Source organism: Gobio gobio, assembly GCF_949357685.1.
Source record: "Gobio gobio genome assembly, chromosome: 24".
NCBI lineage: Eukaryota > Metazoa > Chordata > Actinopteri > Cypriniformes > Gobionidae > Gobio > Gobio gobio.
Genome location: NC_137120.1, coordinates 4423986 through 4447408, shown reverse-complemented (window position 1 = coordinate 4447408; position 23423 = coordinate 4423986). Strand labels below are relative to the sequence as shown.

The 23423-nt window shown below is 43.0% G+C and overlaps 2 protein-coding genes across 5 annotated transcripts; one reads left to right on the top strand and one right to left on the bottom strand.

Annotated features, from left to right (window-relative positions):
* Positions 1 to 574: 574 nt before the first annotated feature.
* On the bottom strand, positions 575 to 13105 carry LOC307120716 (major histocompatibility complex class I-related gene protein-like). Of its 4 annotated transcripts, none has more exons than XM_079807862.1 (7): positions 12943 to 13105; positions 12151 to 12417; positions 11784 to 12062; positions 10763 to 10839; positions 10549 to 10672; positions 1813 to 1904; positions 575 to 1131 (listed from the first exon to the last, which is right to left on the bottom strand). In XM_079807862.1, exons 1-7 carry the CDS (start codon positions 12986 to 12988, stop codon positions 1060 to 1062), a joined length of 957 nt encoding a protein of 318 aa, XP_079663988.1. In that variant the 5' UTR covers positions 12989 to 13105; the 3' UTR covers positions 575 to 1059. The 4 variants fall into 4 exon arrangements, with proteins under 4 accessions (XP_079663988.1, XP_079663987.1, XP_079663986.1 ...); XM_079807861.1 differs by having other exon boundaries at positions 12151 to 12429; positions 12943 to 13095; XM_079807860.1 differs by having other exon boundaries at positions 10549 to 10839.
* A 61-nt stretch (positions 13106 to 13166) lies between these two features.
* On the top strand, positions 13167 to 21415 carry LOC307120718 (uncharacterized protein). Its single transcript, XM_079807864.1, has 4 exons — positions 13167 to 13329; positions 18142 to 18503; positions 18685 to 18791; positions 19069 to 21415. The coding sequence occupies exons 1-2, from the start codon at positions 13284 to 13286 to the stop codon at positions 18438 to 18440; spliced, it is 345 nt and encodes a 114-aa protein (XP_079663990.1). The 5' UTR covers positions 13167 to 13283; the 3' UTR covers positions 18441 to 18503; positions 18685 to 18791; positions 19069 to 21415.
* The last annotated feature ends 2008 nt before the right edge of the window (positions 21416 to 23423 follow it).

Below are 23423 nucleotides of genomic sequence, written 5' to 3'. Positions count from 1 at the left end.
GAAACACCTAAAGACAAGCGTCCCCAACACATACATTACAAACCCTAAAACACCAAGAGCTGAACGTATGAAGAGTGCCGTCTGACTGACTGACCTCAGACCTGCAGAGATCTAGCCTCAGGACAAACACACCCAAAACACACACCGCATTATTATAGACATCAGTCAGCATCTGTCAAAAGATAAGACTAATAACAAAGAAAGTACATATTGAACACATACTCATATATACATGCCAACATACTCATATAATGAGAAAACAGTGACTTAGCAGCAAAGAACTGAAGATATGAGCCTGTAAACAAATATGCCTGTGTAGATTAGTGATTACAAAGATAAATGCATGTTTCGTTGTTTTTTTTATCTGTGACAAAAAGTCTAAATTGTGAGATATAAAGCAACAAATAAATATTTACTAAATAAAATACATCTGCAATTTTGCTTTCATAAGCAAGATATTACATATTTTTTTAAGAAAATTTAAATTAGAGGTTAAAAATGTCACAATTGTAAGTTTTCTCTATTTTTACACTATTATTTACTATTCTTATTGTTGAATAAAAGGAGAAGTGCACATGTTCTTAAAAGTGTTTATTGTTTTTTCCATTTGAAACTCACAAAAGCTGTCAATCTAGTAATCAGTTAACTTACAACTTGAAAATAAATAAACCATATTTACATGAAAAAGTTTCCTTTTCATTTAAAGTATATACAAATGCGAGAGGTGAAAGGTCACACACAGCAGTATCTAAAGTGCCCATTACACCTGATGTTAACATAAGCTTCATATTCAGACAGTCTCTGGATGCTCTTCAGCTGATTTGCATCTGCACTAATACATCAACACGTCTCACACACACTGTTAGAAAGTCTTCTTTTTCTTTGTTTGTTTGGTCATGTCGTATCGTGTTTGGGAAAACAGGTCCATGACGTCCATACTCGTGAATATTATTCAACATTAAACATGTTTTGGTGCTGGAAATCATCTGATCTCCCACATCCTGAAGATCAACAACCAGACTGAAATCTGGAGGAAGTCCAGACGATTGGAGAAACTCTTCAAAGACCTTTGTCGATGTAAAGCGCCTCATCGCTATCACTGGGTACCAGATTAAACTTGCGCCTTTGTTTCTGCAAAGTAATGTCGTAAATATAAATTAAATTAGGATATTTTAATAATGCAATTTGTATGAGCACTGAAACAACATGTGACTAATTCCAAATCACAGTTTTTTGCGATTACACACTGAAATTGTAAATCAGCAAATCCTGCAAATCTCCTTCTCTAAAATGTTCTTTGAAGACAAACATTTGGCTTTGATTTTTTTTGTGAACATAGCTTTTAAAACTTAAATTCAATGTTTTAAATTGTTGTCAGTTGCATTAAATCTATATATGTGTGTATAGTATATAACAAATCAAGAACCAAGAATTATCTTTTTCAATAGTTATAGAAAATAGTTTGAATCCAAATGAAATCTCTTTCAGATCTGGCCCGTTTATTCCAACTGATGTGGTTAGATGAGACTCTTTTTATTTAGACTAGTGTGGTCCATGTAAATGCAGCTACTGACTGGATTTAGCTGCAGTTTGATAACAATAATTAAAACATAACAGTGATTTTGAACATTAGTGATGCATTAGCTCTGTAAACTCCACCTTACTTAAAATTCAATCAAATGCATTAAAATGTCTGTGCAAATCCAAACGTTTGAATGCTAGTGTGAATGCTGAGGACATTCCCATCATCCTACAGTTGATGAAACCACTTGAATGAGAAATAAGAGCAAAGACATGTAAACATATACTTACTCGCTTCCTTTGTACTAAAGCACAAATAACCAGGACTATGACAATGAGGACTCCCATCACACACAGTGTTTTGGAGTATGCCTTTGTAGTTCCTTAAAAATAAAACAAACACTTGTTAAAAAACACAACAAAAAACAATAATATACAGAAACAACAATAATGTTACAAGCACGCCAGGCTCCACCCCCTCACTACCACAATGATCCCAATCACCAGAGTACTGAGCACACACAACTGCACGTCACCACCACAGCAATCACCACCTGCACTTAAACCCCACGCTCACACTCAGTCACTGTCCGGTATCGTTTGCACATGACCCTACATGCTTGCTTCTTCGGACTCACCTGATTACCTACCTGATATCCTACGAACCCTGAGTGTCTCCTCGTCTCGTCCTTGTCTCCTTCGATCCATTGTTCCTGTGTTCAAGATTCAAAGACGTATCGTATCATCTACATATCCAGCATTACCAGAAACTCACACTCTGACTCTCACCGCACCTGCTCACTTCCTGGTATAGAAATAAACTCTGCTTTCACCTGCCTTTGTTCTCCGTGTCACCTCTGTTTGTAACAGAATACCGGACCAACACAGCGCACCAGAATGAGCACCCCAGATCCTTTCCAAGAGCTCGTCGACGCCGTTCGGCGAGCTCTTCCCACCAGCGCACCTGCACCTTCACCGGCGAGCACTTCCGGGATCCACACAACCACTTCTTCGCCCCCCGAGTACGCCAGTCCCATGGCCAGACCGCCGCCCTTCTCTGGTTCGGCGGAGGATTGCAACGGATTCCTTCTGCAATGTTCACTGGTCCTGGAGATGCAGCCGCGCCTGTACCCCAACGATCGCGCTAAGGTAGCGTTCATCACATCTCAACTCTCCGGTAAAGCGCTCCGTTGGGCGGAATCCATGTGGTCCACAGACAGTCCAGTGATCCAGACCCTGTCAGGGTTCATGTCTCACTTTAAGGAGGTCTTTGGGAAACCATCATGGGATTCGTCGATCGGAGAACAGTTATATCATCTGAAACAAGGTACCTCCACAGTTAATGAGTATGCTCTACAGTTTCGAACCCTCGCTGCTGCTAGTGGATGGAACGAGCAGTCCTTGATTACGACCTACCGACAGGGTCTGGATCCTCGGGTGCGGCTGCATCTCGCTGCATACGAGGATTGTGTTTGTTGACTTCAGCAGCGCTTTTAACACGATCCAACCACACCTGATGGTGAGAAAATTGATGCATTTGGGAGTAAATCCCCAATTGATCTTATGGATCTATGACTTTTTTATTGATCGTAGTCAGCAAGTCAGATTTAATTCATGTATATCATCTTCGAAAATAATAAATACAGGGGCACCACAAGGGTGCGTTCTGTCGCCCATCCTATACACATTATACACTAACAACTGTCAAGCTTCTTCTTCAGCCCACACTTATTTTAAATATGCTGACGACACAGCACTTGTTGGTTTTTTAAAATCTGACATCTCGTCTGTGAGTGGATTTGAGAGGGAGTTGCAGGGCTTCACACAATGGTGTTCTGAAAATTTTCTTGAAATCAATGTGAAGAAAACAAAAGAGATGGTCATAGATTTCAGAAGAAACAGAATGATCGTTCCTCCCTCTACGATCAATGGCGAATTAGTAGAGAGGGTCTCAACCTTTAAATATTTGGGAGTTGAAATTGATTCCAAACTAACTTTTAATGAATGTGCATTGAACAAAACTAAAAAATTGCACCAGCGGATGTATTTCCTTAGGAAATTGCATCATTTTAGATTGGATAAACACATTCTTGAAATGTTTTATAAAAGTCTCCTTCAGAGTGTCTTGTCCTTTGGCCTTATCTGCGTGTTTGGTAACATACATGTTAAGGACCAAAAGAGACTGCAGCGCATGATTAAGATGGCCGGTAAGATCATTGGACTTGACCAGGTGTCGGCAGTCCAGCTGTACAATGAGCTTATCTTAAAGAAGACTGACCAAATTCTCAATGATCCTACGCATCCTATTTATATAAATTTAGAAAAAGCAACAGGTCAACTGGTAGAATTTTACAACGAAGAATTAGAACGGAAAGGTACAATAAATCATTTGTACCTACAGCGATCAGATTATACAATGATCAAGTACATCGCAAACTATTTAACTTTTAATTAGATGATCATATTTAGTTTTTTTTTTTTTTTTTACATCAGATGTGTGATGTTTGATTGTTACTGTCAATTCCTGTTATCATCTTTAAAACTGTTTATTGAATGTTATATTTATCTTATTTATGTTTATTGGTTTTTTTAGAGAATAAGTTGTGACAAGGGCGCGTTATGAATGACCACATGAATTTCCCCTTGTGGGATAATAAAGTTCACCTTGATGACCTTGATGATACCATCGGGCTAGAACGCTTCATCCAACTCTCCATTCGCTTCGCCACTCGTATACAGTCATGCATTGAAGAACACCATGGCCAGTCGTCATTGTTCCTCTGCCGAACAGGTGATGTCAGCACTCCAGAACCCAACCCCGAGCCCATGCAACTGGAGAACACCCGACTGACATCGGCTGAACGGAACTGATCCAGAATCTCTGCCTCTACTGCGGTCTACCTGGGCATTACATTTCCTCCTCGACCCATGGTGAGTGCAATCATCCCCTCTCTCTCTAAGATGAAGCCACTCACCACAACTGTGAACCTTACTGCTGCTGGAATTTCCCTTTCAGTTACTGCCCTCCTCGATTCTGGGTCAGCCGAGAACTTCATCTCGGGAACCCTCTGCCGTCAGCCCAAGCTCCGTCTTCTGTCCCCAACGGGCCTCCAAGCTGCCTCCCCATCGGCCATGGGACTGCGCCATTGATCTGCTGCCAGGTGAACCAGTGCCCAGGGGGAAAATCCATCCCCTTTCTCTTCCGGAGGAGAAGGCCATGGAGGAGTACATCAAGGAGGCGCTGGAGCAAGGCTACATCTGTCCATCTACCTCCCCTGCTGCTTCGAGCTTCTTCTTCGTGGCAAAGAAGGACGGAGGCTTGCGGCCTTGTATCGACTACCGGTCATTAAACAACATTACAGTCAAGTTCCGTTACCCCCCTTCCTCTCGTCCCAGCTGCCCTGGAACATCTCCGTGGTGCCACTGTGTTCACGAAGTTGGACCTCCGCAGCGCTTACAACCTCATCCGGATATGTGAGGGGGACGAGTGGAAGACCGCCTTTGTCACGCCCACTGGTCACTACGAGTATCTTGTGATGCCATATGGACTCGCCAACGCCCCCTCCGTATTCCAGGACTTCATCCACGAGGTGCTCCGGGAGTGTCTCCACAGGTTCGTGCTGGTATACATAGATGACATCTTGATCTACTCCCGGAGCATGGTCGACCATCTCCGTCACGTTGTGGAGGTCCTACAACGCCTGAGGAACTACCAGCTCTACCTCAAGGCCGAGAAATGCTCCTTCCACCAGCCCTCTGTGCAGTTCCTCGGGTACAACATTGATCACAGTGGCATCCAGATGGATGAGAGGAAGGTGGAAGCCATCCGGTCTTGGCCAACTCCCACTTCTGTGAAGGAACTGCAACGATTTCTGGGTTTCGCAAATTTCTATCGACGCTTCATTCAAAACTACAGCTCCATCGCCAGTCCCCTCACCAGCCTTCTCCGCAACAAGCCCAAGTCTCTGTCCTGGACCCCATCCGCCACCCAAGCCTTCCAGACCCTGAAGGACACCTTCACGACAGCTCCCCTCCTGGTCCATCCTGATCCCGAGATTCCCTTTGTCGTGGAGGTGGACGCCTCCACCACCGGGGTGGGTGGGGTTCTATCTCAGCAGCAGGGGAACCCCAGCCGTCTCTATCTATGTGCCTTCTTCTCCCGCAAGCTCAGCCCGGCGGAGGTTAACTATGACATCGGCAACCGAGAGCTCCTTGCCATCATTGCACTGGAGGAGTGGAGGCACTGGCTTGAGGGCTCCAAACATCCGTTCCTAGTCTTGACTGATCATAAAAACCTGGGGTATCTCCGAGAGGCAAGACGACCCAACCCCCGACAGGCTCGCTGGGCACTCTTCTTCATGAGGTTCGACTTCCACATTTCCTACCGGCCAGGGGCCAAGAACATCAAGGCGGATGCCCTTTCCCGCATCCACGGCCCAGAGGAACGTTCCGAGGAAGAAGAGGAACCCATTCTCCCCATCAAGCTCTTCCTCAGTCCCATCACATGGTCAGAAGAGACCCTGCCCTCTACCAATGCCTCCACCAACGTGCCGCCGGGCTGTCCTCCGGGCTTGCAATACATCACTCGAGCACAACGCATCCCTCTGATTCACTCCTCGCACACATCACTGGGCACTGGTCACCCTGGGGTCAATTAAACCCTCTCGCTGCTACGCCAGCGCTTCTGGTGGCCACACATGCCAGCTGATGTCAGAAGGTACGTGCGAGGATGCCGGGAATGCGCCATGGCTAAAAGCCCTCGACACCTGCCAGCTGGGAAACTCCTGCCTCTGCCCGTTCCCAACCGTCCGTGGTCACACCAAGGGGTGGACTTCATTACAGACCTGCCCAATTGTATCCTCGGTGGATCGCTTCTCGAAGTCCTGCCGGCTGCTCCCACTACGAGGACTTCCCACAGCCCTAGAGACCGCGGAAGCCATGTTTAACCACGTCTTCCGGTATTATGGCATTCCCGAAGACATCGTATCTGACAGAGGTCCTCAATTCATTTCCAAGGTATGGAAGGCCTTCTTCGCACTCCTAGGTGTGACCGTCAGCCTCACGTCCGGATACCATCCTCAGACGAATGGGCAGACTGAAAGAAAGATCCAGGAGATTGGCCGTTTCCTCCGTACCTTCTGTCACGGCCACCAGGACTCCTGGAACCAGTTCCTAGGATGGGCCGAGTACGCACAGAACTCACTTCGACAACCCACCACCGGCCTGACACCCTTCCAGTGCGTACTCGGCTATCAACCGCCCCTCTTCCCCTGGTCTGGGGAACCCTCCGACGTCCCTGCAGTTGATTACTGGTTCCGGGAGAGTGAGAGGGTCTGGGACTCAGCCCATCACCAACTACAACGGGCACTCTGCAGACGCAGGTTGACAGCCGACCTTCACCGCTCCGATGCTCCGACGTTCCAGGTGGGGCATAAGGTCTGGCTGTCCACCCGGGACATCAGACTGCGTCTGCAGTGTAAAAAGTTGAGTCCCAGGTTCATTGGCCCCTTCGAGATCCTGCAGCAGATCAATCCAGTGACGTACAAACTCCAACTACCCCCTCAGTACCGGATTCACCCCACTTTCCACGTGTCTCTCCTGAAACCTCACTACCCCTCTGTTTCTGTTTCCCAAGAGCCTGGCGTTAGTCCGGAGCCTCCCCCTCCACTTCTCGTTGACAACGGCGCAGCATATCAGGTCCAGGACATCTTGGACTCCCAGCGTCGTGGTGGTCAACTCCAGTACCTGGAAGACTGGGAGGGGTACGGCCCTGAAGAAAGATCGTGGGTACCCAGGCATGACATCCTTGACCCAAATCTACTAGAGACATTCCACGCTACCCGTCCTGATCGACCGGCACCGCGGGGTAGAGGTCGACCACCACGGCGTCGGGGTCCTCTGCCCTCAGGAGATGGCCGTGGAGGGGGGGGGGTGATGTTACAAGCACGCCAGGCTCCACCCCCTCACTACCACAATGATCCCAATCACCAGAGTACTGAGCACACACAACTGCACGTCATCACCACAGCAATCACCACCTGCACTTAAACCCCACGCTCACACTCAGTCACTGTCCGGTATCGTTTGCACATGACCCTACATGCTTGCTTCTTCGGACTCACCTGATTACCTACCTGATATCCTACGAACCCTGAGTGTCTCCTCGTCTCGTCCTTGTCTCCTTCGATCCATTGTTCCTGTGTTCAAGATTCAAAGACGTATCGTATCATCTACATATCCAGCATTACCAGAAACTCACACTCTGACTCTCACCGCACCTGCTCACTTCCTGGTATAGAAATAAACACTGCTTTCACCTGCCTTTGTTCTCCGTGTCACCTCTGTTTGTAACAAATATAAGCTTAAACAAACACCACTGATGAAATAATGATCAACAATAATAAATAACAAGTTATTCATTACTTAGGTCCATGATTATTATCATTAACAAAAAACAAAAACAATTCTTAAAATAAATTAGACTTGCATGTAAATGCTTCGTTTGAGGAACAGCGCAAAACTCATTCAAACTTTATATACATGAGAACTCATAAATAACATAAAATTAGTTCTTAAATGCACAATAAACTGTGAATCAGTACTGACATGCAGCTTTCTGTGGCACACACAAGTGCCGAATTTAGTAAATTTTTGCGGCTTATTGCACTTGAACTGTAAATTAAACACATTTATGTGTCAATTTAAAAAAATGTATGCCCAGTGTGACTTTTAAAAGTTAGTTCAGCCAAAAAAATTTATTCATTCAACCTTTGAAAAATTAGTAACAATGAAGATATTTTTAATAAAATCAGTGAGATTTTTGTCCCTCCATTAAGATCAAATGACCTATTAGTCAAATGTGGTAAGGATAGGATCAAATTTGTAGCAAATATAAAATATAGCTGCAAGCAGCCATTAACGGGGCCAAGCGCAACAAAAGCAAACAAGGAAGCTAGTAGCAGACCAACAAAAAAATGAGTGAAGACATTTGAAGCAAAAAACGTTAAAACACCACATTAAAACATTGAGTTGTATAGAGCCAATGTCATGTTTTGTTCTATTATAGTGCCACCAAGAGACACAATCCTACAATCTTTTTTATGTGTCCTCGGAGTGAGCCCATACATGTGTGTGTCAATTTTGATGAAAATATCTCATTTCGTTTTGGAGTTATAGACATTTATATGAAAAAAACATATAAAAATGACTGACACCTGACTTTGATTGGATTTTACTACCCCTTACTATCAATATTTTGACATTTGGGCATTGGCATATAGCTATCGACCTATGTTTTTGATTTTCTGGCGCTGGTTTCGTCTCGATCAGACTAGCGGTTTCGAAGATATCAGCTAACGTTTTTAAGCACTAAATTACCATGCTGCACAAACCATACGCTGACACCTGGTAAGTCTGCTATCGTTGGACTCGGCAAGGATTCAGGAGACTAAAAAATTTAGTCCCATGAAAATAAGTCAACCACACCCAAAGTTATAAGCGTTTGGGAAAAAAATTCTCCACTAGGTGGCGCTGTTTCTAAACTTCTCAGGCTACTTCAGGGCATCGTGCTGATGACCCATAACAAGTTTCGTAACAATCCGTTCATGTGTTTATAAAATACAGAATTTTAGCACATAATTCAAAATGGCTGGTAAAATATATCAGATATCAGACGACTCGGCATGCCGTCCTGAATCTAACGAGACCACTTTTATGATTTTTGGACAAACGGTTCAGAAGTTATAAGCAAAAATAGCATTTTTCGTATCTCCGGATCAGTAGGAAACGCTGCATGTTGCCTCAGGTCATGCTTGTGATGACTTGTACCAAGTTTGGTTTGAATACGATAAAGCGTTGCGGAGATATAGCCTTAAGTGTATTTTCGCAACCGCTACGTAAAATTTGTTTGCGCGTTTATAAAAATCAATTTAACGAATCAACTTGAATTCCATGTTGTTTTGTCAGCCTGGTCTGAAGATGATCTGGTTCAATTTTCGTGTAAATCGGACCAACGGCCCGATTTTTTAGATATTCCTAGGATATCTAAATCCACTAAAGGAGGGAGGGCATTTTCACATTTAGCTCCTAAACTCTGGAATAGTCTTCCTGATATTGTTCGAGATTCAGACTCGCTGTCCCAGTTTAAAACTAGATTAAAGACGCATCTCTTTAGCCAAGCATTCACATTATAAATACGTTTTATACTACAGTTAAATCGGATCAAAAGCATTAATATTCTGAACAGCAGCTATGCTAATTATTTCCCATCTGCTTTTCTGTTGTTATCTTGGGACACTAGTCCCGAGGTAACTAGTTTGTCAGCTCCAGTTTGTATCCAGCCTCTCATGGAGACTTCAGATGCCCCAACACCTGTGATGAGACGACTCAACGCCTGTAAAGAGACGACTCAACGCCAGCGTTGTTATGGCCTAAATTAATACATGATTGATTAACTTATTCTAACATTTTTCTTTAACATTCTCTTTCTAACATGTTTCAATGTACATTTATGAAATGCACTTTCTGTAAAGCTGCTTTGAAACAATGTGTATTGTGAAAAGCGCTATACAAATAAATTTGAATTGAATTGAATTGAACGGCCTAGGAGGAGTTCGAAAAAGTTGGTTTTCAGTTAATTAAAATGACGGAAATGACGTCATAGGGTGCAATCAAATCGACTTGAGCCAAGGAATCAGAGGAAAAAAGATTTTTTAAAAAGAGTTTCTATCCCTTAGGGTTCAAAAGTTATTAGCATAAACATGAGTCAAACTTTGGACAGGTGGTTGCGCTAGAGGGATTGAGTTAGAGACTCCAAAATTGGTGTGGTTACTATTGATAATAACTTCTATCAGTGTACCAAATTTCATAATTTTCCCGCAAACGGTTATATGGGCTGCCATAGACTTCCATGGCGGAATAATAATAATAAGAAGAAATCTAACTATTTCAAGAGGGGCTCCGCACCTTCGGTGCTTGGCCCCTAAAAAAACATAACCATAAATCACTACCGCACTATTAACAACTTACTGTTGTTACTCTTGATCTCATCGTCAGTCAGAATCGTCTGGATGGTCTCTGTCTTGTGCTCCACCACACAAGCATACTGGTTCTTCTTCCAGTCGTCTAGAGGGACATAGAGGATCGCGGATTTCTGGAAGGTCCCATCCTCATTTATTAGTGTATCTCCATACACCACATCTTCATTGTGATTCACTCCATTTTTTAACCAGGTAATAATTACCTTTGATGGATAGAAACCTGTGGCATGACACTTTACTGGAGAGGAGGGAAGCTTCTGTAACAGTGACACTTCAGGACCTAAAAAAAGATTGAGAGATTTTTGAGAAAATTTTATTTTTATTTATTTAGTTTAATATTTCAGGTTCCCCTTCAAATGGGAACTCACACTGCAACCTCTAGAGGACATTATAACCGGTGTCTGAAGCATGTGTTTAAACACGACAATGTCATTGGCTGACGACAGTCCGTATCTCTTCATCAAGCAAACGCACAAACTACCGTAAGTAGAGTTGCAGGTGCTCAACATACAATCATATTCATTAAAAATAAAGAAACTGAATGATCTGACCAGTGCTGTTGCCGCGCACTCTCCTATTGCGGTCTTTGATTTTGAAATTAGGCAATAGGAGAGCGCGCGGCTCAATGGTCATCAATAAAATGCAGCTCATATCTGTTGTTTTCGGTGACGTGAATTCCAATAAATCTGCATATAGTGCAGGAAATGTAGATCGGATTTATATCCATTTTGCAGAGATACATTTATGTGCCCAAGTGTAAATGAAATTGTTTTGATAAATCAGATAGCTTTGACTTACACACAACGCATGTGTTCTCCAGGTTGTGCTTACCAGGTTGTTCATAAAAGCCCAAATGTGCCCAGATGTCGTCTTTTAAAGTAGTTAGAGCATTTACTCTCACTTGTGTCTCCCTCTGCCATCTTATGCTACCGCGACAAAGCACGTCCGTGACAAATGACGTCAGAAAAGAATCAGTACATTATAATCGGTTATGGTCTATTACTGAACCGATACCGAATTTAAACACATGCTTCAGACACTGGTCATGCTGGAGGCATTCCCCATAGTATCCTCTAGAGGACTCAGTGTCTCGTTCCCCGTCTCAGGGAACCGTGAGACGTTTTCAGATCAGTTACATTTATCCATAAGATTAACTCCAACATAAAAAGTTTTTACGTTTGAATGAATCTGCTTGAAAGCTTGAAGTTATCTAAGACAAGATACCTCTTCTCTTGAAACCTGCTTTTCTTAACTTCAAGAAATATATCAACCAGTAAACACACTCATGGTCGTAGTATCGTTTCAGAGATCCAAGCTGTGCTGTGTTATCGCTCCACTTCTGCACAGTGGGCTTTGCCTGCAGTACAGATTCAGTGTATCTGCGCTCCTTCACACCCAGTGAGATGAAGTCCTCTCCATCATAAGCGTACTCATCAAACCCATGTGATTCTTCAGTCTTAGCATCCCAAACACATCCATACCTCCTCTGATACGTATGAACACCTGAAACAGAAAACATCTGCTTGTTATGTTTAATGCACAAGGTTATACTTTGACGTTTAAAGATGCAGCAAAAAGCATTTTAACTCACCATGTGACTGACTGAATCGCTCCATTAGAACATCAATGTTGTTTTTGTACACCAGCTGCACATATTGTCTAATATCAGTGTCTTCTTTCCACATGTCTTTAGATGCAAACTCCTGCATCCAGGGCTGTTTGGGAATAAGCTCCATTGTGATACTGTCATAATAATCAATCTGTTGTCCATCCAGTGAAGTTACAGCAGAAAACTCTGGGATTCCTGCAGCCGTCATTCCATGTATTCCAGTGTATGTGGTGATGAAGCTGTGTAACTCTGAAAAAAACACTGAATCAAACATTACAAAGACATAAAGCACTCAAACAGTCGTGGCCTAATGGTTAGAGAGTCAGACTGGTAACCCGAAGGTTGCAGGTTTAATTCTCATTACCAGCAGGAAAAGACTGAGGTGCCCTTGAGCAAGGTACCTGACCCTCAATAGCTCCCTGCGAGCTACTGCAACAAAAAAAAAAAAAAAAAAGGCTGCCCACTGTTCCGGGTGTGTGTGCACTAACTTGGATGGGTTAAATGCGGAGCACAAATTCCGAGTACCATTATTGGCCGTCACTTCCACTTTCACTTTAACATGGTTAAGCGTCTGAGTGTCAAATCAAATAACTATAAAATACCTTTATCCAAATGAATATTAATTGAATTTGAGACCTTAATCTTGGCAACTAAACCAGATCTATTCTAATAAAAACATCTTGTGATATTCAGTCCAATCACCACACGGAAGTAGCCAAAGGCCTTGTTGACACAGAATTCATCTTTTAAATGATGACACAAAATTAATCTCACCTGAGTAAACAAAAGGTACATAGATGAAGAAAATGATGAACTTCATTGCAGATGAAAATCCATGTATATGACACACAATTCTTTGTGTAGTCGTCGAGGAGCTCTGTAAAAACTCTTTAGCCTTTGCTAAACCTGAATCGACAGCAACAACCAGTTACTGAGCAGGTTACGTCAACCTGTGAGTAAAAGGTTCCACCTTAAACCCACCCTTTTGCAGTGACGTCAGTCCTGTAACCTGTTTTTCCTGATTCAGATGTAGCAAAGGCTAAAGACTTCTTACAGCGCTCCTCGATGACTACACATAAAGAATTGTGTGTCAAATTCATGGATTTTCATCTGCAATGAAGTTCATCATTTACTTCATCTGCCTACCTTTTGTTTACTCAGGTGAGACTCATTTTGTAAAGTTGTTTAGATGATGAATACTCTGTCAGCGAGGCCTTCGGCCACTTCCGGGAGTTGAACGGACAGAAAATCACAAGCTGTTTTTAATCTGATATGTTATTTCTTCTCTTCTTACATACGTTATAATATCCAGGCTAATAGAACTAGTTAACAGATTTAGTGATTACAGTTTCCATTGTGGGTCCGAAAGCAGGATTTCGTTTTGTTGAAGCTGCACTGAAATGTTTCAGTATTTCCCAATGATGTGTATTTGTCTCAGTCAGGCAGGTCTATTTAAAACATAAAACTATAACAAGACTGAGAATAGTCCTGTATGAATGACTGGAGTTATGCACATTTTAGTGTAAATGAAAGAACAGAAGAACAGGCTTGCTGTGCTGGTGTGTCTGCATGCCATACCACAGTTCTGTGAAGGATATTTATCTATGTAAAAAGTATTGATTTTAAAATATAGCCAACATGAAACAGAATAAACTGTTCTGGAACAAGAACAAATGTAGGGCAGGCTTGATTTTGTCCGTGGGGAATTGATTGGATGGTTGTGGTTTGTTATTGATGGATCTCATGTGAGTGACAGGTGGCCAAGAGATGAAGTTATTCTGATTCAAGATTACCAGGAACATGAATTTAACAAAAAAATAATGATAATTTATAATAAATACTGCAATATTAAAATGTAATTTTTTTTTAAAGTATACAGGAATAAACCCGCTGGCCCCGCTGGGAGAACCCGCTGGCCCCTCCCATGGGTGGCCAGCGGAGGGCGAGTTTCAGTCCTCGGAGGATGAAGGTTCGGCTGTACTGCCTCCCTCTGGGAGAGTGGCAACGGCCGCACCGGACCGCGAAATGACTTCTATGCTTTGCCGGGCCGCCGAAAGGGTCATGCTTGTGTGGAGCCCTCCACCATGTCCCGAACCCTCTAGGTTGGATGATTGGTTTCTCGGGGAGGGTCACGCTGGTTCTCAGCATCCCGCCCCGGTGCCTTTCTTCCCGGAGGTGCATGAGGAGCTCACAAGGTCGTGGACGGCACCTTTTTCTGCCAGAAACCGACTGAGTGACTCCTCCCCCCTCACTACCCTTGACGGCGGGCCAGCCAAGGGACACGTGGGGATCCCGCCAGTGGAGCGGGCCGTCGTGATGCAACTGTGTCCGGCGACCGCCTCCAACTGGCGCGGTGACCCGCGTCTCCCGTCCCGGGCCTGTAAGTTCTCTTCCAGTCTGACTGGGAAGGCTTACAAGGCCTGTGGACAGGCTGCGTCCGCCTTGCATGCCATGGCGTTGCTTCAGGTCCACCAGGCCCAGGCACTCATGGATATGCACGAGGGTAGGCCTGACCCAGAGCTCCTCCGGGAGCTACAGATGGTGATGGACCTCGCCCTCCGGGCAACGAAAGTCACCGCCCTTTCCATCGGTCAGTGGTCCAGGAATTGTGGTCAATTCGGGCCTGGTAACTCTCATGTGATCATGAGACCCCAGCCTGGATATGTGCCCAAAGTTCCCACTACTCCCTTCCGAGACCAAGTGGTGAGCCTAGCAAGCGCTGCCTTCGGAGGAGGCAGACCCAGCCCTAGCTTTTCTCTGTCCCGTCCGTGCTCTCCGGACTTACATGGACAGAACGCAAAGCTTCAGGACCTCAGAGCAGCTCTTCGTCTGTTACGGAGGACAGCAGAAGGGAAAGGCTGTCTCCAAGCAGAGGATGGCCCACTGGATAGTGGATGCCATCGTCTTGGCGTATGAGTCCCAAGACGTGCCCTGCCCGCTCGGGTTAAGAGCTCACTCCACCAGGGGTGTAGCTTCTTCCTGGGCGCTGGCTCGTGGCGCCTCGCTGACAGACATTTGCAGAGCTGCGGGCTGGGCGACACCTAACACATTCGCTAGATTCTAGAGCCTCTGTGTAAAGCCGGTATCTTCCTGTGTGCTCACTTCCTACAGTCAGTAACACCGAAGTGCCCGTTCTTGTGTCGGCTTGCTACGCCATTCCCCTCCTTAAGGACCGGATGCGTGCGCTAACCGCTCCAGTTGAGTTCCCCAGAACGGCGACCCCTGTTGAGTCCTCCGTTACCCGCGGCAGTCGGATGTGGTGGAGCGTCCGACGCCAGGTCTAACACTCGTATGTATTGGTGGAACGGGTGTTAGGCTGGGTTCCATATGTTGTGACCCCCACGGCGGTCCCATATGTGTATTTTCCACGGTTCAGCTCCCTACGGCGAGCCCGTGTCTTTCCCTTGGCAGAGTACACTCTGCTGTCTCAGTAAGGTGTTGTCCCCCGCCTCTAATTAGCCAGGGCCACCCCTGGGACTTCCGTATGTTGTGCTGCCCACGGCAAGCCCATGCATGTATTTCTCCACATGGTAACTCCCTCCGGGCATGATGTGGCTTCCGCAGCTGCCTTCACGGGCACACTTTCCCAGCGTTATCCAATAAAGTCAGCTGAATGGGTCTTGCGGAACAGCAGCTTTTTGACTCTCCCTGCGTGAATTTCCCTGCCCGCTAACAGACGGGGTCTGAGGGGCTCATCGCTGGGCGCTGGAAGTGGTAGTAACTGTGGCGTTTTCCAAAGGGATCCCAATTCGTCAGTGACGTTCGACGTATGTCGAACGTGACCTACTGAAAGGGAACGTCTCGGTTACGTATGGTAACCCTCGTTCCCTGAAGGAGGGAACGGAGACGTACGTCCCGTCGCCACAGTTGCTGTACCATCACTGCAGGTTGAGCCACTAAGTTCGGCTCCTCAGTGAAAAACAGCGTGCATTCGCTCTCGCTTCCTGTTTATACCCGCAGAGCAGGGAGGAGCGCGAGATGCAAATCTCGCACGCCAATGTTCATTGGCCGGTTTTATATAGCTCGAAGCTGATAGGGGCTCCCAGAAGTGATCCCAATTCGTCGGTGACGTCCGACGTACGTCTCCGTTCCCTCCTTCAGGGAACGAAGGTTACCATACGTAACCGAGACGTTTCTCCAGCATTGTGAATGTGAGCGTGTTTGGAAACGGAGTCATCTTGGCAGGGCCGGCCCAAGCCCTTATGGGGCCCTAAGCAGAATTTTATTTGGGGGCCCCTCGGTGCCACCAATACGATTGACTATTGTCAATTCTTGATAATTAGTATCAAAGTTAGTAGTTGTAGCTGTGTTGCTTACATCATGTCTGCCTGTCATGTTTTTAACTTTATACGGTTTTTAATTGTAACAGTAGCAAACCCACAAGTGTCACATGCTTTTCTGTTGTTGTCATCCTGTTCCATGTCACATGTTCCTTTGTTCTAGTTTTCCCGCCACTCGACTGTCGTCATGGTCACCGTCATCATTAGTTCATTACGTTCCAGCTGTGTGTTATCATCCTCGTCTGTGTTCCCTATTTAAGTTCCATTTCTGTCACTCCTTGTCCGGTATTGTAAGTCTTTCATTGTGTAATGTTGTGTGTACCTGTTTCGGAGAGTAAACTCCTTTTTGCACTTCATGCTTCTCCCATCGTCTTCCTACCTGTACACAGCCCTGACAACAAGATTGGTCAGGTGTTAATATTTAAAGTCTTACAGTACTACATTTCAGACTGGGATATGTACTTTTTTTTTTTTTTTTTAAGTAGTCTCTTATGCTGAATATGCTCACTTTTCCCCAGGATTCTTTGATGCATAGAAGGTTCAAAAGAACAGAAATTCTTTGAAATAGAGAGCTTTCAAAAAATCCTACAAACATTGTACAGTGTTTTCAACACTGATAATCATAAATGTTTGTTGAGCATCAGATCCTCATATGAGAATGATTAGTGAAAGATCATGTGACACTGAAGACTGGAGTAATGATGATAAATTCAGCTTTGATCACAGGAATAAATTACACTTTACTATATATTCACATAGAGAGCAGCTGATTTACATTATAATAATATTTCACAATATTACTTTTTTAACAGTATTTTTGATCAAATAAACGCCTTGGTGAGCAGAAGAGACTTCTTTTAAAAACAAGAAATGTTGATGTCTCTCAAACATTAAACAGAGCTTTTATTTTGGCGGAAATTCAATTAAAAAATTTTGCATTCCATTCGACTGTGTAGAAAGAACCTTTTTATTTTCTAAATAAAAACTTCCAAAATGTAGGCTACACAACTTATTATTCCGAGGGGACGATATAGTGCTTGCAGAAAAACATTAACTGAGAAACTGAAAGCTGTACTCCGTCCAAAACATGCAGTCAGACAAGATATTCGCACTAAACCATAGCGCATTCTCAAATCCATCCATTCATAAAAAGGTTACCGGGCAACTGACGAGTAACGTTTTAGCACCGATTTTCTCGCACTTTGGACTTTGAACCCTGGCTAACAATCGAATAGTTTCTGGCCAATGGTGCCGCGAGGTTGTGCAGTGCTGTCAGAAACAATCCGTGCATATATTAGAAAACTTAACATTTCGCAGTTTATTTAGTAATTGTTTAAGGCCATTTCGCGATTTCAATCATCATGAAATAACATAGCCTACAGCAAAAAGTAATTGAATGTGCTCTTGGGGGCCCCCTGGCTCTGCATCTTGGCAAACGCTTCTAGTCAGATTCAGGCCTTCAGCCGCTCTGTTGCTCTTCCTCGTCCACAGTACTGTCTCTCCAATCTCATTACACAGCAATATATATTTAAAAAAAAGAATTTTGATTTCATAGTGACTTTAAAAGGAAAAAACTGATTTACTTTTCTTAGTTGGTGTCAAACAGTAATTTGATTTATGACACTGTATGTGGTGTTGAATCGTGTTTGAGTGCTTTATGTCTTTGTAATGTTTGATTCAATGTTTTTTTCAGAGTTACACAGCTTCATCACCACATACACTGGAATACATGGAATGACGGCTGCAGGAATCCCAGAGTTTTCTGCTGTAACTTCACTGGATGGACAACAGATTGATTATTATGACAGTGACATAATGAAGCTGATTCCCAAACAGGACTGGATGAAGGAGTTTGCATCTGAAGAACTGTGGAAAGAAGACAATGAGATCAGAGAACAAGTACAGCAGATGAGGACGGGACCTTCCAGAGGACTGTTGCCCTCTATGTCCATCCTGATGAATGGAAGAAGAGCCAGTACACTTGTGTGGTGAAGCACCAGAGTTTGACTGAGACCATCCAGAAGATTCTGACTGTGAATGAGATCAAGAGTAACAGTAAGAAACCTGGTTAATTTTCTACATGTACATTTGACTTTTTAAAGGCCAAACACTGACAATGAGAAAGGCTTTCCTTTTTTCTGATGTAGTTTTTAGGTTTGTTTGTTTAGTTGTTGTTTAGGTTTTTCTGTCATATTACTCATTGTTTATTGTGCATATGTTTCTCTGTGTGTTCTAGAATCTGCATCAGATGCTTCATATAACATGCATCCAGCTTTACCGTGCATTATTGTCATAGTTATTGCTGTACTGATTGGACTGTATGTACTTTGGAAACTCAGGAAGGTACTGATGAGCTGTTGTGAGATATAATTCCCATCATAAGTGTAGATGTTTACACGTGTTTCTGTGTGTGTCAGTACAATCAAGAAGTGTGCAGTGAATGTCAACCTGTTAGTGTTTTATCCGTTACATCCGTTTTTTTAATTGTCTAAAATGACAAAACTATAACTGTTCTGTGAATTATGTTGGTGTGTGTGAAATGATATGTGAATCCCTTGATATTGTTTTTTTTTTTCATTTCATTACAGCACATTACACCTCTGTTTTTCTGTCTTCACAGGCAACAAGAATACAAATGTGTATGGCAAAAATTCAGAATCAGAACCTGCACGATCTCTTCTCCCCCCTCAATCTGAAAAAATGTCACCCCTCCAGAAGCCTGTGATTCGTGAGTGAGCGGCGTCTCATGGTACCTTCGCAGAGATTCACAATATCACTTTCCAGAACATTCACCTTCACAGTTTGTCACCGGTGGAACGATCTTCCCAACAAACGAGTTCTTTTATAAAGTTCAAGAAACATCTAAAGACTTAAAGGGCTCGATCATACACCCATTTGTGCTAGTTTCAGCCCGACGCAGTTCTCATGTTCACGTTGTTTAAATATCAAATGCACTGGCGCATCTGTTCATCCATAGGCGTCTGGTCTGAACACCAGGTGTGTTCAGGAGCATTGTTGGAGCGTTGCTACTGTGAGGAACTGAAAACCACTGACCATTGACCAACACACACCTGCTCTAAAGTCAATACCGCAGTATTTGTGTGTTATTTAAAGAGCATTTTAGTAATATGAGCCTATAGGTGGAGCACAACGCGCATACACTCTTATTACACACACAGGGATGCGCAGCAGCACACACACACATTTTTAAATATTAAAAATAAAAGAATTCCTCTCTGGAGAAATGTTCAGTCTTTCCACTTACAGTGAATCCGCCATGGTGCGAGCACAATTGTCTTTTAAAGGGAAAGGGAGATGAAACTCTGATTGGTTTATTGCACGTTACGCCCAAAACACACCCATGACTGAGTAAGAGACGAGTGACAACCCTTTTGGACCATGACTGTTTTTTCCGTTGTTTAACTAGCAAAAGTGGATTCGGACAAGCCCTAAATGCATCTGCCTTTCAGACCATGAGCTCAGATCGGTAAAACAGGGCCCATAAAGACTTTTACCTTTTCTTCCATCTCTAATCTTGAAATTTTAGCATTTCTTCAGAATGAATCGGGTCAAACCGTTTTCTTTCCTCAACCGTTCCATTCCTTGCTGATCCGGCCCAGCCGGTGCAGATATGGTTTCATTTTCCACTGTGGGACTGAACTGCTCTTTGGAGTTTACAGACCTTACGAGATGTAAATAGCGACCGATCGGATGATGATTGTGTTTACTCTGCTCAAACTGGCAGCCAGGAGATAGACAATTGACCAATCCCGAGTGGCAACACTTCACGCATTCTACCAGCCCGGTCACCAGTGTTATTCACTTCACCTGTAATGTTATGTTACAGGTTCTGGAGAAGGTTGCAGCTTTGGAAAATGGTGGCGCTGGAGACTAAAGGGTTCCTGATGGTTTCACCCTTAATTCTTCACCTTAATTCTTAATTCTTTTGCGGTTAACATCTGTCTTTTCTTCACCACCTGTTTTTGTCAGATCCTGCTGACCCAACGAGTATTTCACTGTCCAATGGTCACGCCTTAACTGCAATGTCTAGTATTGCATTAGTATTGCATCCTTCTCATGGGCATTTAATACTTTTTGACTTTTCAGTCTGAGTTAAATCTCTTTTTTGGCTCAATTTATCTGTAAAAGAAAACATGCCTAATAATTCTGCACACCTGAATAAAAGGTGTTTTCATTTCCAGCCTTCATGAACAATTATATATCACTTATACATTATTAAATACTAAATCAATAGTAGTTATTAGGATTACTGTGGTTTGGAATTGGTCAAATGTGCCTGGAAAAAAAATATGATCAGAAAATCAACGTGCCTAATAATTCTGCACTCCCTGTATATGGCTTGTTTCCTGTGGAAATATATGTATATATTTCTTTCTGTGTTCTGGAGTCAATGATCAGTTTAAGTTTGGTCCGTCTGATGGTTCTCATTGGAAAGTACTTAAGCCGGGTGCACACTGTGCAATTTTGGCCACGATTTGGCTGTCTGAGACAAATTTTGCAAATCCTAAAATATTCCTCTGATCCTAGGCTAAAATCTGAAGTCTGTGATTGTTAGTTTGACATGTCCACCGGCAGCCAATTAATGACCACTGCGATAAAATTTGATCTCAGACGAAATTCTGGCAGTGTCAGAAGATTTGGAAGTCCTGCAGTGCGACTTTTTATACGACGACCGTCAAATTATGATATAAAACTCTGCTCAAGTTTTCTCGCGTGTCCGTTTTTAGCGCGCCTTGACCATCGTACAGACTGACATTAATGACAACTGAGATCTTACAGTGTGACATGGCTTACAGCGGGATCATGTTCGTACAGTCTGACAAGGAACAATCGTGAAGGACTATTATAAATCTATTAAGTGTGCACCCGGCTTAACAGAACAGCAAAAAATTTTTGGTAATTCTTTGTCTTTCTTGTCTCATTTTGTGATTAAATAACAAACTCCTATACTGTTGTCCTTTTTTTTTTTTTTTTTTTTAAGTGGAACTTTTGTGAATGATTAATTTAGGCCAGATTCATTGAAAATTTCCGATTCAAAAGAACGATTCGTTCATGACTTCTCTCCTGAATTATGTCAGTTAATTACGACTTAAATTTTGACTTATGAATATACTGTGCGGACACTTTTATTATACTTTTGCGATGCTTTTCTGAAGTTCTTGTCCAAGGGTAATCAAAAACGAAAAAGCCTCCAAAAACTCCTTAGTTTACAGAAGAAAGTTATTCAGGACTGAACACGTGTAAACCATGACCATAAGTTCATTTGTTGGTGAATTATCCCTCTAAATGTCAAAAATGTTTTATTGGTAATTTGGCTCTAAATGTATACTATGATGTTATGATGAACTATATGCCTTTCTCCACCTCCCCACGTTCTATCAACGTTCAAAGTGTTTCTAAGGAACAGGAACGTGCTAACATTATTAAACACATTATTAGCTTTTTGATAACGTTGTAACGTTCAGCCAAATTGGTTGGGTTACAATAATTAAAATGGGGTCATATTTTACTGTGTGTTAGGTGTTAAAAGAAGGAGACATAATACAGAGATAAGAATTGAGAAGAGATGGTGTATTTACAATGTTTGCCTACAACTTTAAAACAGAGTAAAACCAGGAAAACTCAGGCTGTTAAAAGCATAGAGTCCAATGTACCTTACCCTAAAACAGTCCAAGCATCCTAGTGTGCTGATAAATCCCAATGTGAGCATCGTCCAGTGTGTACACGATCCAAGAAAAGAGAAAATCCAAAAGTTTCTAAGAGTCTATGGATTGGATTATCCACAATCCAGAAGGTACTATTTAGTGACTGCTAGTGATTGCCCATTTTTCTTCTTCTTGTTTAATGGTGATTGATTGCCCATTTATTTGTCATGCTGCTTTCTTTATACAGATGCATTCCCTACTTCCTGTCATGTGACTGGTCACATTCATTACTTGAAGACAAACACACTTACTATGGTAAGAGAAATAAAATGGACTAAGAAAACATGTAAACCAATTAAAACTCTATTATACATAAAAGCATTCTATTAAATGGAGCGGTAAATCATGTCTCAGGAAGAAAGAAAGACATCTTGGATGAGATGGGGGTGAGTAAATTATTAAGACAGGAAAAAATGTATATGTAATTTGTAATTTTGGTGATCAAAGATGAGTTTTAAGGGATACACTTATTGACTACAGGGGGACTTTAGTTATGTGTTTGTGATTTAGTTCATCTAAACTTACACTGTGGCACCATGAGAGGTTCAGGATCTTTGACTTGTGTAGTTTCCCAGAAAAACACAACTTCAGCAGTCTCTTCAGTTTGCAGGTGTGTATTTTTTAATCATTAAACATAAAGAGTATCAACTTAAATATCTTCAGGCTCACGGTCGACTCCTCTCACAGCCACACACACGATTATATCCTGTTCCTGGTCTGATTAGCCTCAGCTGCTCTCTCAGGCAGCCTGGGTTTTGTAGTCCTTAACAGGCAGCCATCTTGCCCCCTAGTGTCCACGTGGGGTAACCTGGGAAGGGTAGTTCTTACAAGATGTCCTCTTGCTCCAGCCATCTAGAGCAATGTATCTGCCTTCTAGAACACGCCCTCTTATGATGCCACAACACACACACACACACACAATCACGCATACATGGGTAAAATGGAAAGTGAAAGTGAATGAAGCTGAAACAGGGGAATGAAGCTGTGGAAACATAACCACACATAACAGACAGTTAACCATCCAGCAGAACCGTCAGCACCTCAGACACAAGGGGTTACAGCTTAACCTCTGTTTAGTCTGTTAAATGTATGATATACTGGCAATGCCTTGTGTAAATGTCAAATTGGCTTTCACCCAAAATATTGCACAGCTGATCGCATTTTTACATTACAAACACTAATTGATAAATATGTACATCAAAACAAAAGGCACATTTTAGCTTGTTTCATTGATTTCAAGAAAGCATTT